Below are 13,215 nucleotides of genomic sequence, written 5' to 3' on the forward strand. Positions count from 1 at the left end.
TATTTTAAACATTGAATTTTTATTTTTCATAATACAGTTTCATTATTGCTCATCTACCATTGTTGTTTGCTATATTTAACATTATTAGACAATTTATCTTTTTTGTAGTTTGTACTTAAGATGTACAACAATAAATAAAACAGGAGTTGATCTGTCTGAATTAGTTTATATTCTTTTTAGTTTCAATCACACAAGATGCTGGTGTCAAGTTCTGTACTTGCAGGACCGAACAGGCAGAATCCCTCACTCACACACACAATCCTGAGACAACTGCATCAAAGCAACAACCATACACACTCACACAAACTTTAATGATGTTGACTGAAGGCGGTAGCGGCTGGCGACCGTGGGCGTTAATTTACTCAGGTATGGCTGATTCTCCAAGATAGACCGAGATCATGAGTGTTGGGGCAGCCAGGCAGAAGCCCAAACCCAGACCAGCACTGCAGTATCATTCAGACACATTAACAGTAATCTCAACAGGGTTGTGCATGGAGTATGGACATGCTAAAGTAAATCATACAGCCCCAGAAGATGAGGGCTAGAATGTGAGGAAAAAAAAAAAAAAAAAAACCGAATTAAACTCAATTAAAACAGTAAGAGTGTCTAATCTTACAGATCTACCATGGTGGATGAGTGAGGTTTGCCAATCACTGAATAAAATAAATCAAAAGAGAAATTAAATAAAATAAATAATAATAAAATAAAAAGGGGGAAAAAAATCCAACACACCACAGGACAGTAATTTATATTCCCTTTATCATAGACACACACACAAAATAATGAAGGGTGAATCAATACTTCTGCCATGTTGAGTTTAAATCCAGTAAAATAGAGATCCCAATTTATTAGTTAAAGCAGCCAGTCACTGAAAAAACCAACAACAATCCAAACAGCTCTTGAACCAACAACCTCTTTAGAGTACCAAACTGTTCTAGTCGTGTAAAGAAAATAACAAGCCTGGACATGGCTAGTACCAGATGTTTAGTACCAGATTGGCTGTAGATTTTTTAAAATCATCTCTACATATCATTTTTTTAAATAATCGCTACTTCACAGCATGTAAAAAAATGAAAGTTTTGGTACATTTACTATTACGCTTATCATATCATAGAACATTTAATCATTTATCTATGTAATGATGTAGGTGATTTGGAAAGGAAATAAATTTGGTTGGTGGTTGACAAAATAAGTTGTTCCTATACAGATACTTAAATATACATTAAATATACACAGGCTGATGTGCCTCTACAATTAATGCTCAAATAAAGGGGGGATATAATAAATGAAGACATTTTGTATTTATGAAATTTTCACAGTCAACTCTTTTTAAAATCTCAACACTGACGTCAATGAGGCATCTATACACAGTAAGGGATGGCCAGTGAGATGACTGGCTTCCAGTTTAAGTGACAGGTCATGGTCCAGTTAACTAAATTGAACATGTGCTGGGAACACAAAGTTTAAAATGGCTGACAATAAAAACAAACAGATGAGTTAAAATGTAAAATCAACTTAAAGCAATATGATTGGACCTCACTGCTGTTTCAGCACAGAGACCAAACTGCTCATAAAAACAATGCAAATAGGAAAACAAATAAAGAAAGAAAAGAAAGACAATTGAACAAAAACTAATCTGTCACCAGATTAGTGAATCATGTGTGTCACCTACGCCAGCTTTACTTTAACAAAGGATCTCTAAATGATTTTATGTAAGACTGACACATAGAACTTAGAGATGAAGATGGAAAAAATATATATATATATATATATATATATATATATATATATATCTCTATCTCTAAAATATACCACTGAAATCTCAGAGGAGACGCTGCTAGGAACGGCGGTGGCCAGGAGGAGCTCAGAGAAAAGGTCAGAGTTACGTTGAAATAAATACACATTGCCATAATGGGAGCCATCGCTTCCTCACCCCCAAACCCCCCTTATTTTTACTCTGGCCAATCACGCACAGAGTTCTTCTCTTCTTTTAAGAGCCTCATATCCTCTTGGTCTGTATGGGTCTATGAAGTTTGAATTAATATCTTCTACTGTCTTCTTCAAAGCTGATTTAATACCTTAAACAAAACAAACAGAGAGTTTACACGCCTGAAACAGATGATGTGCATCTGCAAGAGAGAAAATGCTGTGCTTGTTCAATTTATGCCAAAATTCCATTAACATGTCTGATCAATAGGGAGGAAGCATTTCTAAATACATAATTTTAATTTATCCTGTAAAGACTGTATTAATGAATACATTTATTAAGCCATAAATGAAGATGGCTAGAAACGGACACACAGAGAGAAGAGTTTACATGAGTAAGATGGAACTGCAGCCTGCTGTCAGTCCTCACTCTGGTGCTTGGCGGAGGGTGTGATGCACACTCACCTGTAGTAGTTTGGCTTGAAGGGCCCATTCTTGTTGAGGCCAAGGTACTTGGCCTGTTCATCAGTCAGCTCGGTGAGGTGTGCGTCGAATGTGGGCAGGTGGAGGCTGGCCACATACTCGTCTGAACGGCATACATGTTAAACAGGGGAAGTGTAAGATACCGAAAAGGCCTTTATAAACTATGATGAATAATTAATCATCTAAAAGAACAAAGGATTCTGTGTGAGTGTCCCTTACCCATCTTTTTGGGCAGCAGGTAAACGTCCTGTTTATATCGGCCCTCTGGTGCATTGTACAGCTCAATCAGAGCCAGAGCCTGCATAGAAATGAGCACAATGTGTGTGTGTGTGTGTGTGTGTGTGTGCAGGAAAAGCAGGATACACAGATTAAAAGCATGGCCACATGTGACCTCTGAACTCTCTTTACCTCAACTTAATCAAATCTAGCTCTGGCAGATACTGAGAAAACCCAGACAGGATACAGGAAATGTCCTCACCTGGGTGGTGGCAGTAATAGACAGTACAAAGGTGGGCACTGTAGAGCAGCTCAAATTGAGGAGACGACCCTGAAGGAGAAGAGAAGGTCATTGAAAAAACTATTCAAAGCAAAAACTATTCACTGATGTCTTCACATGACTACTGAGTCATCTTAAACGTTCTGTGACCTGGTTTCTGCTGATCGCACACAGGTAAAGCATTTGACTAATGAAACTTTAAAGTTTCTCCTATGAATGTCCAGAATTTTTGTGCTGTGTACACACAGGGGTAACACAGCCAAAACGGTGTCGACTGTAATCTGCTTTAGTAAATGTGAATGAGCCATGTGACCTCTGACCTCTGCCAGCAGTACTATCCTCTTCCCATCGGGCCAAATGACATGATCCACCTGCGACCTCACACGCTCCCAGGTTAACTCCGGGGTACGTAGACTGGCCTAGAAAGAACCACGCACAGACTTACGGAACGCACAATAAGAGCTCTGAGCCTAGTTTACTGCACAATGCACACTGGCAGTACAGTGCAATAATTCATCATCCATCCACCACAGTGCTCTGCAAATAAATCCATACGTGCAGTTAACTGACCACATCGATCTCAGTGTTGGAGTGGCCCATGTTGCAAACGATGCAGCCATTCTTCATGCGGTCCAGGTAATCTCTCACCACCACGTTCTTATTGCCTGCAGCACACACACACACACACACACACACACACACACACACACACACACACACACACACACACACACACACAGTGACTATGTGCAGCTAGGAAAAAATGGCAAAACAATAAAACAGAAATTTTGGGTTACCGCTGATTACTTGATGATAAACCATTAAGTAATCCCTGCACCCCCATTTTTAGAGTTGGGTGTTGCTGGGTGTTATCTACTCTGAGCTGCATATCCCTACGATAGTAGAACCGTGTAGAGATTTGGATGTGTGCGTGTTTGGTAGGAACTGTGGCATTGTGTGCTCCAGGCTAATCAATCTCAACTCTTTAGCATTCCAAAAGTACATTCTACTTTTTCAGCACCTCATTAAATTTAATTAAGAAAGTGGATAGTAATGGCAACTGCAGTCAGTAATGGGAACTATGGTTACTGCAGGCAAAAGGCTTGTTTTTTGGAAACCACAATAATTTTTCTGTCTCTGTGGTGCTAAATAGCTAATATCCATCTCCCTCTCAGTTTATGTATGTAAAACATGCTAAGGGTCCTGAAATGGCCAGCAGTGGTAAGTAATGTACCTGTGCAGGTTATGACAATATCCACTTGTCTGATGACCTCACTCAATTTCACCAACCTGAAGCCATCCATGCTGAAAGCAATGAAGGGTGACAAAACAAATTCAAATATGACATTAATGTGGAATGGTCATTAAAAATATTCGAAACACATAAATCAGTAAAGGGACCAGAGATTTGGCTTTTGTATTTTGGTTTAAATTTTCACATTTCGTAGGAGCAGCTAACGGGCCATGGGGCAGGTACGCTCAAACACTGCTAAATCACCCTCCCCCTGTCTTCACCATGGAAACGAGGCCCTGATTGGCTGTATGAGGCGGAGCCCCTAACTCACGGGTCAGTAACCCTGTATGACAGACGGTGCTTACCAGGCCTGCAGGGCGCAGATGGGGTCGATCTCTGTGACGTAGACAATCGAGCCCATGGCTTTCAGGGCAGCGCAGCACCCCTTTCCTACCTGGATACACACATACACACATTCATCATACTTAATAAAAAGGCAATAATAAAAGGCAAAACCATACTATACACAAAGAGGTGCACAGCTCCCTCTACTGACAGCAACTGCGTTATTTCATAAAATATGCAGCAGTGAAATGATGTTCCTTATGAAACACACTGCGGGAGAAAAAAAATGAGATGATTACCTCTCCATATCCACAGACCACCACCTGCTTCCCTCCAAACATCACATCAGTGGTCCTCTTCAGTCTGACCAAAAAAAAGGTGAAAATGATTGAGTTTATTCACAATGACAATTTATTTAAAAGACAGAAGACTGCCTACCCATCCAAGATGGACTCTCTGCAGCAATAGAGGTTGTCAAACTTTTGCTTGGTCACAGAGTCGTTGACATTCATGGCAGGAACGCACAGCTTCCCAGCCTTGGACAGCTGGTACAGCCTGAGCAGAGAGCATGATGGTTTAGTGCTAAAGTGGCCTGGCGAAAGTCGGTTAATCAGAAAGGTTTCCAGAGGCTTTAGCGAGAGCTGAAACTCATGAAACAGTTTTTTCAGTTGAACATTAAAAACTGGAATTTATAAAGCCTTGGCTAAGAGTTGACATGTTGTACTTCCTCTGGCTGCCACTAGATGGAACCATGTCTCCGTGCAAGCCGTAATGCGGTAAACTAGGCAGCACAGTGGGCTCACTGCATGTTACAGTGCTTGATGCGAAAGCCCTGAGGTGCCGGGCAGCTCACCTGTGCACTCCGGTGACGCTCTCCTCAACTATGCCCTTGATTTTCTTGAACATGTTGGGATATTTTTTGTAAATCCAGTGTGTGAGGTCACCGCCGTCATCTAAGATCTGAAGACGTTGCAGAGATATGGTTAGAGGATTGATGGACTACAAAGCTTTTATGTTCTAATGGCATATCCCCCTACTGTAATTGTACAATAAATGATAAGGAAGTGTGTGTGTGTGTGTGTGTGTGTGTGTGTGTGTATATATATATTTTTTTTTTATTCTAACATTATTTGTTAAGAAATTTTGCAATATTATTTAAGGCAGTGGTGACCTAGCGGTTAAGGAAACGGACTAGTAAACAAAGGGTTGTGGGTTCAAATCCCACAACGTCAAGGTGCCACTGAGGTCCCCTTGAGCAAGGTACTGTTCCCACGGTACCTTCCCCCTAAAATATGGACTACGAGGGTAAGTAATTAAGAGCATAGTATTTACGGCTTGTACTATGCAGACAAGAAGAAGTGATAAGTACCATGTTGGGCTGCCAGCCTTCCAGGTTGACACAGCGGTCGATACACCACCAGAAGTCATCCTCCGACTCGCCCTTCCAGGCAAACACTGAGAAACCTACCAAGAGCAGAGGAGAGGGGTTACAGCACGGGTGACAGACAGGAAGAAGGGGAAAAGGGAGTGGTGAGAAAGCGGGAGGAAATGTGTGAGGGGAGGACCAGAGGTACAAAACACAAGACGATAGGAAGGAAGAAAAATTGAAAACTGTTGCTGTAAGTCCTTAATAAAGGCGGCCCACACTCACCTCCCTCTGCCAAGGCTGCTGCCACCTCGTTCTGGGTGGAGTAAATGTTACAGGCAGCCCACCTGCACTGAGCACCCAGGGCAGCCAGAGTCTCCATCAGCACCTACACAGCACACAAACACACATTTCAAATTGCATTTCACTTCACACAACGTGTGTGGTTCATCTGCGTGTGTATGCATATGTGCTAAAGGATTAGACTCGACTCACAGCAGTCTGAGCAGTGATGTGGGTGCAGCCCACCACTTTGGCTCCAGCCAGAGGCTTCTCTCCTTGGGCTCTCTTCCTCAGTGCCATGAGTGCTGGCATCTCTGTGACACACACAGACACACACAGACACACACACACACAGGCTGAATATGCGTGTCACATACAGATCTTTTATCCAAAAGTAGACTAAGACCACATTACATATATGCCTTTTTTCCCCAGCCTTTTTTTAATTAATGATATGTCAAAGAGAAGCAATGTTGAAAAGACTCAAACAGAACAATCAAAAGAATGCTCAAACACACCCAAAACAGAAGACCACAACACACTTAGAAACGTTGGTCATCTAACATTAAATGAGCGGGAATACCATACAGAAGGCATTCCAAACCCAACAAGAGTACAATCAATCAGACCATAAACCCACTTAAACCATCCACTCAACTTAGTTTATGTGTATATCTAGAGAGATAAGGAAGGAAATACCTCACCATGCAAGCACAGACGCAGAGTGGAATAAAGGCCAAAAAAAAAAAAAAAAAAAAAACTCTCAACCGCTCACAGCAGTGGGGGGAGAGGAGCGTGTGCAATTAGTGTTAGCTGAATGCTTCTTAGTGGGTGAAGTAGGCAGCACCCTGCTGTCTGTCAAACAACGCTGTGAACATATGGGCCCTCAGCAGCACAGGAAGACCACGACAGGGCCTTGCATATACACACATTCTGTGTGGTGACTGTAATAACTAGGCAAAAATGCATTATTAATGCGGAACTCTGGAATATGACGTTCTGTGTTGTGTGGTTATTAATATTATTCTTTTTTAAAGAGCTACAATTGGTTTTTGCTAATAAAGGAGGGGGGAACTGATCCAAGCAGGAATGGTGTGCTTGCAGGTTTTGGGATGACAATAGTAATGGCGTAGAGAGCCATGGGAGGAGCCTATGTTAATGAGCTCAAGAGCCTCCACCTACACACGCCCGCCACGAATCAGGTTGCCTGACATTGGAGAACAACTACGCAGCAATCATATGATAAATGTGCATCATTTGTCTTATTAGAGGCATCTTCTGAAGCTTGTCTTCAAATGTTTGTCCCCAGTAAGACAAAAAAACAAAACCACACACACAACATTCTTTTCAGAATGTGCACCTGATTTTAATCCACATGCAACATGATATTAGTCCTTTGGTGAGTACGACACCCACCTTGCTCTGCAATCTCGATCTCCCGCCGCCCGAAGTCGGCCTGCTTGATGTTCTTAATGCAGAAGTCGCTGTTGCCCTTTGAGTTCTTCTGCTGTTTGTCTCGTGGGGAGGTCTCATCGTCAGAGCTGTCTGTGTAGGAGGCGGCTACGGGAGAACATACGAAAGCTGTTTATTCCTCACTTCTTAGTCAGCAGATAGTTTCTAGTCTTCTGGCTCATAGGAAAGTGTGTCAGCCATTAAGCAACTAGACTAAAGTAGTTTAAAGTGACCCGTGACTATTTAGTCCAGGCAGACAATTCTAATGAGCTGTCGGCATTTTAGTACAAATGTCTGGAGGTAAAGTATCTATTTTTAAAATTCCTGTTCTTCTTGGAGACCAGCACTTCACCCCACACACCCATCCACACTATGCAGCACTGACTGCTGACAGGAAGAGAGATGCTAATGGAGGTGCTGCCCACCCTGTCTGCAGTCAGCATTTCATGTAGAGAGCAGAGAGAGAAAAAGAGTTAGAGAGATGGATAGATGGATCTGTGGCAAGCTCGTTGGTTCTTTATGTCCTCCAATGAAGGGTAGAAAGAAGGGATTGCCGGAAATCATGAGTGTGCTGATGACATGATGACTTGGCCTCTTTTGAGTGAGTGTGTGTGTGTGTGTGTGTTAGTTATGCCTTTATTGTCATTGCACTGAAGCAGGATGCTGTACAGGCGGCAATATAGACACTACACACAGTATACAAAATAAAACAGTATATCTGGTAGACACTAGACATGAACTTATGGGCAACAATAACAGGTCAGTAATGAAACATTTTTGTGTATACACACACACACACACACACACACACACACACACACACACACACCTTTTCAGAAAACTAAAAAGATGCACATATTGTAAATAGCTGAGATTATTGCAATAAAAAGATTGATTATCAGTTCTTGCACACTGCGAAGAAACGGTCTCTGAGCCTGTTGCTGCAGATGGACCTATAGCGCCTCCCAGAGGGCAGGAGGATTATTTTTTGTGTGATCTTGACTACCCTGTACAAGGGTCTTCCAGGTCTGTCTCTTTGGTGTGGGAGAACCATACTGGGATGCAGTAAATCAGCATGCTCTTGATGGTAGTGTGGTAGAAGGTCACCAGCAGCTTCTCGCTGATGTTATTTCTCCTGAACACAGTGATGTTGGCATTCCAGGAGAGGTTGGCGGAGATTGTGGTGCCCAGGAAGGTGAGGAAGTGCACCCTGTCCACACAGTGGACAGTGGGTGTGGACCTACGTTGTGACTTCTAAAGTCCAGTAGCATTTCTTTGGTTTTGTTAGTGTTCAGGTTATTTGATAGGCAGCCTCAGGACCTCTTCCCGCCGGAGATCAGTGAACCAGTGTCGAATCATCAGCAAACCTGAGTAATGTAATGTCTGCATCTACGTTTCTGATGTGGGTAAGTCTGCAGTTTGTGTGTGTGTGTGTGTGTGTGTGTGTGTGTGTGTGTGTGACAGAGAGAGAAGAGTATAGAGTGCTGGAAGAGTGAAGAACTGGCCTCTAACACGGGTCCCAAATTACACACGTTTTCCTGGAGCCTCTTTGCTGGTAGTAGTCTAGTGACACACTCGTCTATGAACTAGAAGACCATTGAGCAAGACACTTAACCATGAGTGTCTCCAGGGGGACTGTCCCTGTAACTACTGATTGTAAGTTGCTCTGGATAAGGGCATCTGATAAATGGCGTATATGTAAAGGTTGCTTCTTTTTCATTTCAGTAATCCCAGTTAAGACCATCAACCTATACTGAGAGTGAAAAGTACACCACAGTAATGGAAAGAGGCTGTAAGAGACAATAAGCCTAATTCAGATCTCACGTTAAGTGACCCTCCTTGGGGGTCGTTCCACAAAGCAGGATTCCAGTAAACCGGGCTAAATTAATCTAGAAGTCATGATTATTCAATGAAAAGTTAGGCAATGAGTATTACTATTGGACAACTATGAATTGTAGATCCAACACCCCCTGGTCTCAAACCTGGATCTACAGGGTACCAACCATGCACCCTGACCTAAACACCCTGCTCTTATCCATACATCGGGCATGCCTTAGGGATTTAGTGTAAGCATGTAAAAAAAAAAAAACAACTCAAGTTGTATTTTTTTGTAAAGCTGTATTTGTGTGCTTCTGTACCTGAGCTGTAGCTGTCTGTAGAGGATTGTGAGATGGAGCGGGACAGCGAACGGCGGCCAATCTTGGTGGGTCGTTTGTTGAACTCCTGCTTCTGGTCTGCAAACTGGATCTGCTGCAGAATGAGGAGAACATGGAAGGAACATTACAGTATGGCCAGTCAAGGAAAGCTACAACAGCCAAAACAGCCAGCGACAACAAGCAATGATGAAGACAGAGTTGACAGGAAGTGTGATACATGGATGATATCCTGCAGATATACTGATAACAAGCTTGATAATTAATCCATCCAGCAGCCCCATGACCCTGAGATCGCACCACTGTGACGTTTAAGAAAGATACACTTCCCAACACCTTCACTGCAATATGGGAGAGAGAACAAGGCCATGATAAATCTTTCACCGAACTATGACGCACAAACATTCATGTCCCTGAGAAAGTGAGAGACGACAATCGATTACTCAGTGGCGGTCATGCCATGCAGGGCCATGCTCTCGCTCACTCTCCCACAATGCACAAGGCCAGTATGTCACCGGCGCTCAGCCTCTCTCCAGTCATTCGGTACTGTGATTCACTTTTCTGTGGTAAAAAAAAACAAAAAAAAAACAAAAAAAACACATGAGTATCCAAGGACACGTTCCAACAGTAGAGCACTGAGGTCTGAGTCACATGGCACTCAGACAGTAAACTCTCATACACATGGTAAACTGCTACTCATTGATACTAATGCTAAATTCCCCTAATTTTAGGTTCAAAATGCTCTGGAAATGTGCTCCCTCCTGTCAAGCAGCGTGGGGACCTAGCTCAGTGGCACCATGGCGGTTCGGGATTCGAACTGGCAACCTTCCGATTACAGTTGTTTCCTTACCCGCTAGGCCACCACTGCCCTGCTGGGCAATTACTTGTGTTTGTGAAAAGTGACCAGTTACAATATAATCATGAACTAAACAAATTTTACACTCCCATACAGGATCTGCATGAGCTCAGTGGACATAATGACTTTGGATAAACACACAATTGTGACGCGCACCACCACTGCAACAGATCATCTCAGTGGCCTTCTGAACCCGCTGGCCCTGTGCACACCCTGCTAATCCCTGCAGAGCAGACAGATGGCTGGCAGTCGACACTCACAGCTCGCACTGTTAATCTAACTGCAGCGCCAGTTGTCCTTTCAAGTGGGAAACCTGCTCAACCTGGCAACCCACCTTGCCTTACCTGCACATGCCTCGCCACTTACTCTGGTTGTTATTGAGCATGATGGGGGAGCTAAGGAGTCCTACAGGACACAACACTGACAGATTAAACCGGTCCTGTCACAATGGGTTATTTCAGTTCCTTAATAACTATTTAAGTCGAGTTTGGACCAATGATGTCCTACACATTTTTACTTTTCAATGACTGTAAGGCAAATTTTCATGACCATATGTTCTCTGAAATTTCTGTGCAAAGTATTGTTAAACAAAAACCAGGAGAACCCTGGAAAGCTTGACTTAAATGACTGAGTTTCTTCCTCAAAGTTCGAGAAAAATTGACCCCTTCAGGTTCGGGCTTGGATCAGCAGCTGTAATTTTACATGACTTTTAAAAAGAGACACGTGGCTGCGGAGTTGCTGGAATATGGAAGCTTTGCATGCAGTACCACTACGTAAAGCCAGCAAAGATCCTATAGACCTGTGCAGTTGTAAACGTAGAAAAAACGGTTCTTACAGGATCTTTTCCATAAATGTATATGTTTATTTCATATTCCAAAGACCTGGAAAACTCTCTTTTCCAATTCCATGACTTTTCCAGGTTTTTATCGACTAAGAACCCTGTTTTTTTGTGAGGGCAACGAGACCAAGATGGCAAGTTCTGACCATGAGCGAGGACAATCTTAAGGCAGTTTAAGGAGGTGAATGTGACAAAGGCCTCTTTGTGTTTGGCAGGTTGCTTAGTGCAGCTTTAGCATCAGTGGCCATGTAATTATGAGATGGCAGGTTCATGGCTATCAGCCTGCAGCCACAATGCACCATATGAGATGCAACAGGATACAAATTTCACCATCAACAAACTCTGAAATGAGTGAACCTCTAATTACGCAACAGCAAGGACGAACGGGACAATATGAACTCCAGAACCGCCTCAGAAGTTAATTAGTGGTTAATTTGGATGAGTCTCCTGATGTGCCACTACACAGAGAGCCAAAGCCCTCTCTCACACAGGTTAAGATTCCACTACAACCCAGTTCCTGAAGGATTTGAGGACTTGAGACAGGAATTCTATGTGCTATTTTGCTCAGTCAAATGAAACTTTCCATAAATGTCACCAATGGGCATTGTAACACGTCTCTCGTGTTTCTCGCATAAATTTTTTTGGTTGTGAGGATGCCAGATCAGCCGGAGACCATCAAAGAGGACCCAGTCATTCAAATGGAAGAAGGAATTTTTCCACACAGAAAATAAACTCGAAAAAACCCAGCAAAGCTAAGATGTAGGATGAAGGATTCAGAAAGCATCAATATGCTTTTAAGAACCTGTTACCATCAGCACTTAGGATAACAGGGATTTAGTCCTACAGCTAAAGGAGCGAGCTAGAGGGGTGCATTCTGAATATTAGAGATAATGAATCAAATTAGCAATTAAAGGAGGCCGGGAGAAGAAAAAATGTCTTTCATTCCTTGAGAACGACACAAGTCCCATATTGTGCTCTCCTGCCTGTATAGCATATTAAAGTGATGTGGGTTATGTAAGAAAGGGGGTGGGAGGTGCAGCAGTGTGTGTGTATGTGTGTGTGTGTGTGTGTGTATGCATGCTGAAAAGCTGCTGCGTGACAAGAGAACGGAACATTGAGAAGCTCACTTCTCTCATCAGGGACGAAGTCACAGTAAGATGTGGACCCAGCAGCAGAATAATGGAAACGAACATTAGACCGCCGTAGATGATTCTGTGATCCAAGTCACGAAGCAAAGCAAATGAATGATTCACCATAAAACACAAAAATTATTCACTGCTGTGTCACTCAAGGACATCTTCCCACAGCTAACACTTGTGCCCAGTGGCTGCTGTAGTTAAGCGGCCCCAGCTAAACTACCATAAAGCTTATAGAAGCTGCAGAGTGACACTTTGATTATAAGCTAGATAATCAAAAAATTCAGAGGGGCACTCCATAGTAAATCTGACATGAATACTGGACACAGACGCAGTAGCGCAGCTGGCAGGATGCTGTTTGCTCACTGGGGGTTGCTGTTCTTTCAAATAGGACATCCTGACAAATCTTTGAACAAACCAACAAAAAAATTTTTTTTTTTTTTTTTAAGCATTTCAGATTAGATGGGTTGATGGCCAAAATCCATGGCTGAGCCTTAAAAAAATGTTTTAAAAGCCACAGGGTCAGAGAGTTCATTCGAAAAAAGCCACATCTGTGCAGCCCTGAGCCATAGCCACTCAGATACAAATGGTTTTGAGTGAACAAGCTGGGAGGGGGGCAAAATAAAAATTTAGAAACGTCATTCCCTC

General features: G+C 42.7%; 1 protein-coding gene across 5 annotated transcripts in view; it reads right to left on the minus strand.

Annotated features, from left to right (window-relative positions):
* Nucleotides 1–13,215, minus strand: part of ahcyl2b (adenosylhomocysteinase like 2b) — a 31,724-nt gene continuing 18,509 nt past the window's right edge. For 2 of the 5 annotated variants that reach the window (XM_028954995.1, XM_028954999.1), the window contains exons 2-17: nt 9,723–9,834; nt 7,549–7,692; nt 6,346–6,446; nt 6,136–6,238; nt 5,854–5,948; nt 5,338–5,444; nt 4,923–5,039; nt 4,784–4,847; nt 4,505–4,593; nt 4,140–4,210; nt 3,476–3,570; nt 3,226–3,324; nt 2,888–2,956; nt 2,629–2,707; nt 2,392–2,512; nt 1–2,078 (exon numbers count right to left, since the gene is read on the minus strand). In XM_028954995.1, coding sequence (XP_028810828.1) covers nt 2,072–2,078; nt 2,392–2,512; nt 2,629–2,707; nt 2,888–2,956; nt 3,226–3,324; nt 3,476–3,570; nt 4,140–4,210; nt 4,505–4,593; nt 4,784–4,847; nt 4,923–5,039; nt 5,338–5,444; nt 5,854–5,948; nt 6,136–6,238; nt 6,346–6,446; nt 7,549–7,692; nt 9,723–9,834 — 1,473 coding nt within the window. In that variant the 3' untranslated portion in view covers nt 1–2,071. Of the gene's footprint in view, nt 2,079–2,387; nt 2,513–2,628; nt 2,708–2,887; nt 2,957–3,225; nt 3,325–3,475; nt 3,571–4,139; nt 4,211–4,504; nt 4,594–4,783; nt 4,848–4,922; nt 5,040–5,337; nt 5,445–5,853; nt 5,949–6,135; nt 6,239–6,345; nt 6,447–7,548; nt 7,693–9,722; nt 9,835–13,215 lie in introns of those variants that run through there. The other 3 variants (XM_028954997.1, XM_028954998.1, XM_028954996.1) reach the window with 3 other exon arrangements.

The sequence above is a fragment of the Denticeps clupeoides genome, chromosome 15 (genome assembly GCF_900700375.1).
Source record: "Denticeps clupeoides chromosome 15, fDenClu1.1, whole genome shotgun sequence".
NCBI lineage: Eukaryota > Metazoa > Chordata > Actinopteri > Clupeiformes > Denticipitidae > Denticeps > Denticeps clupeoides.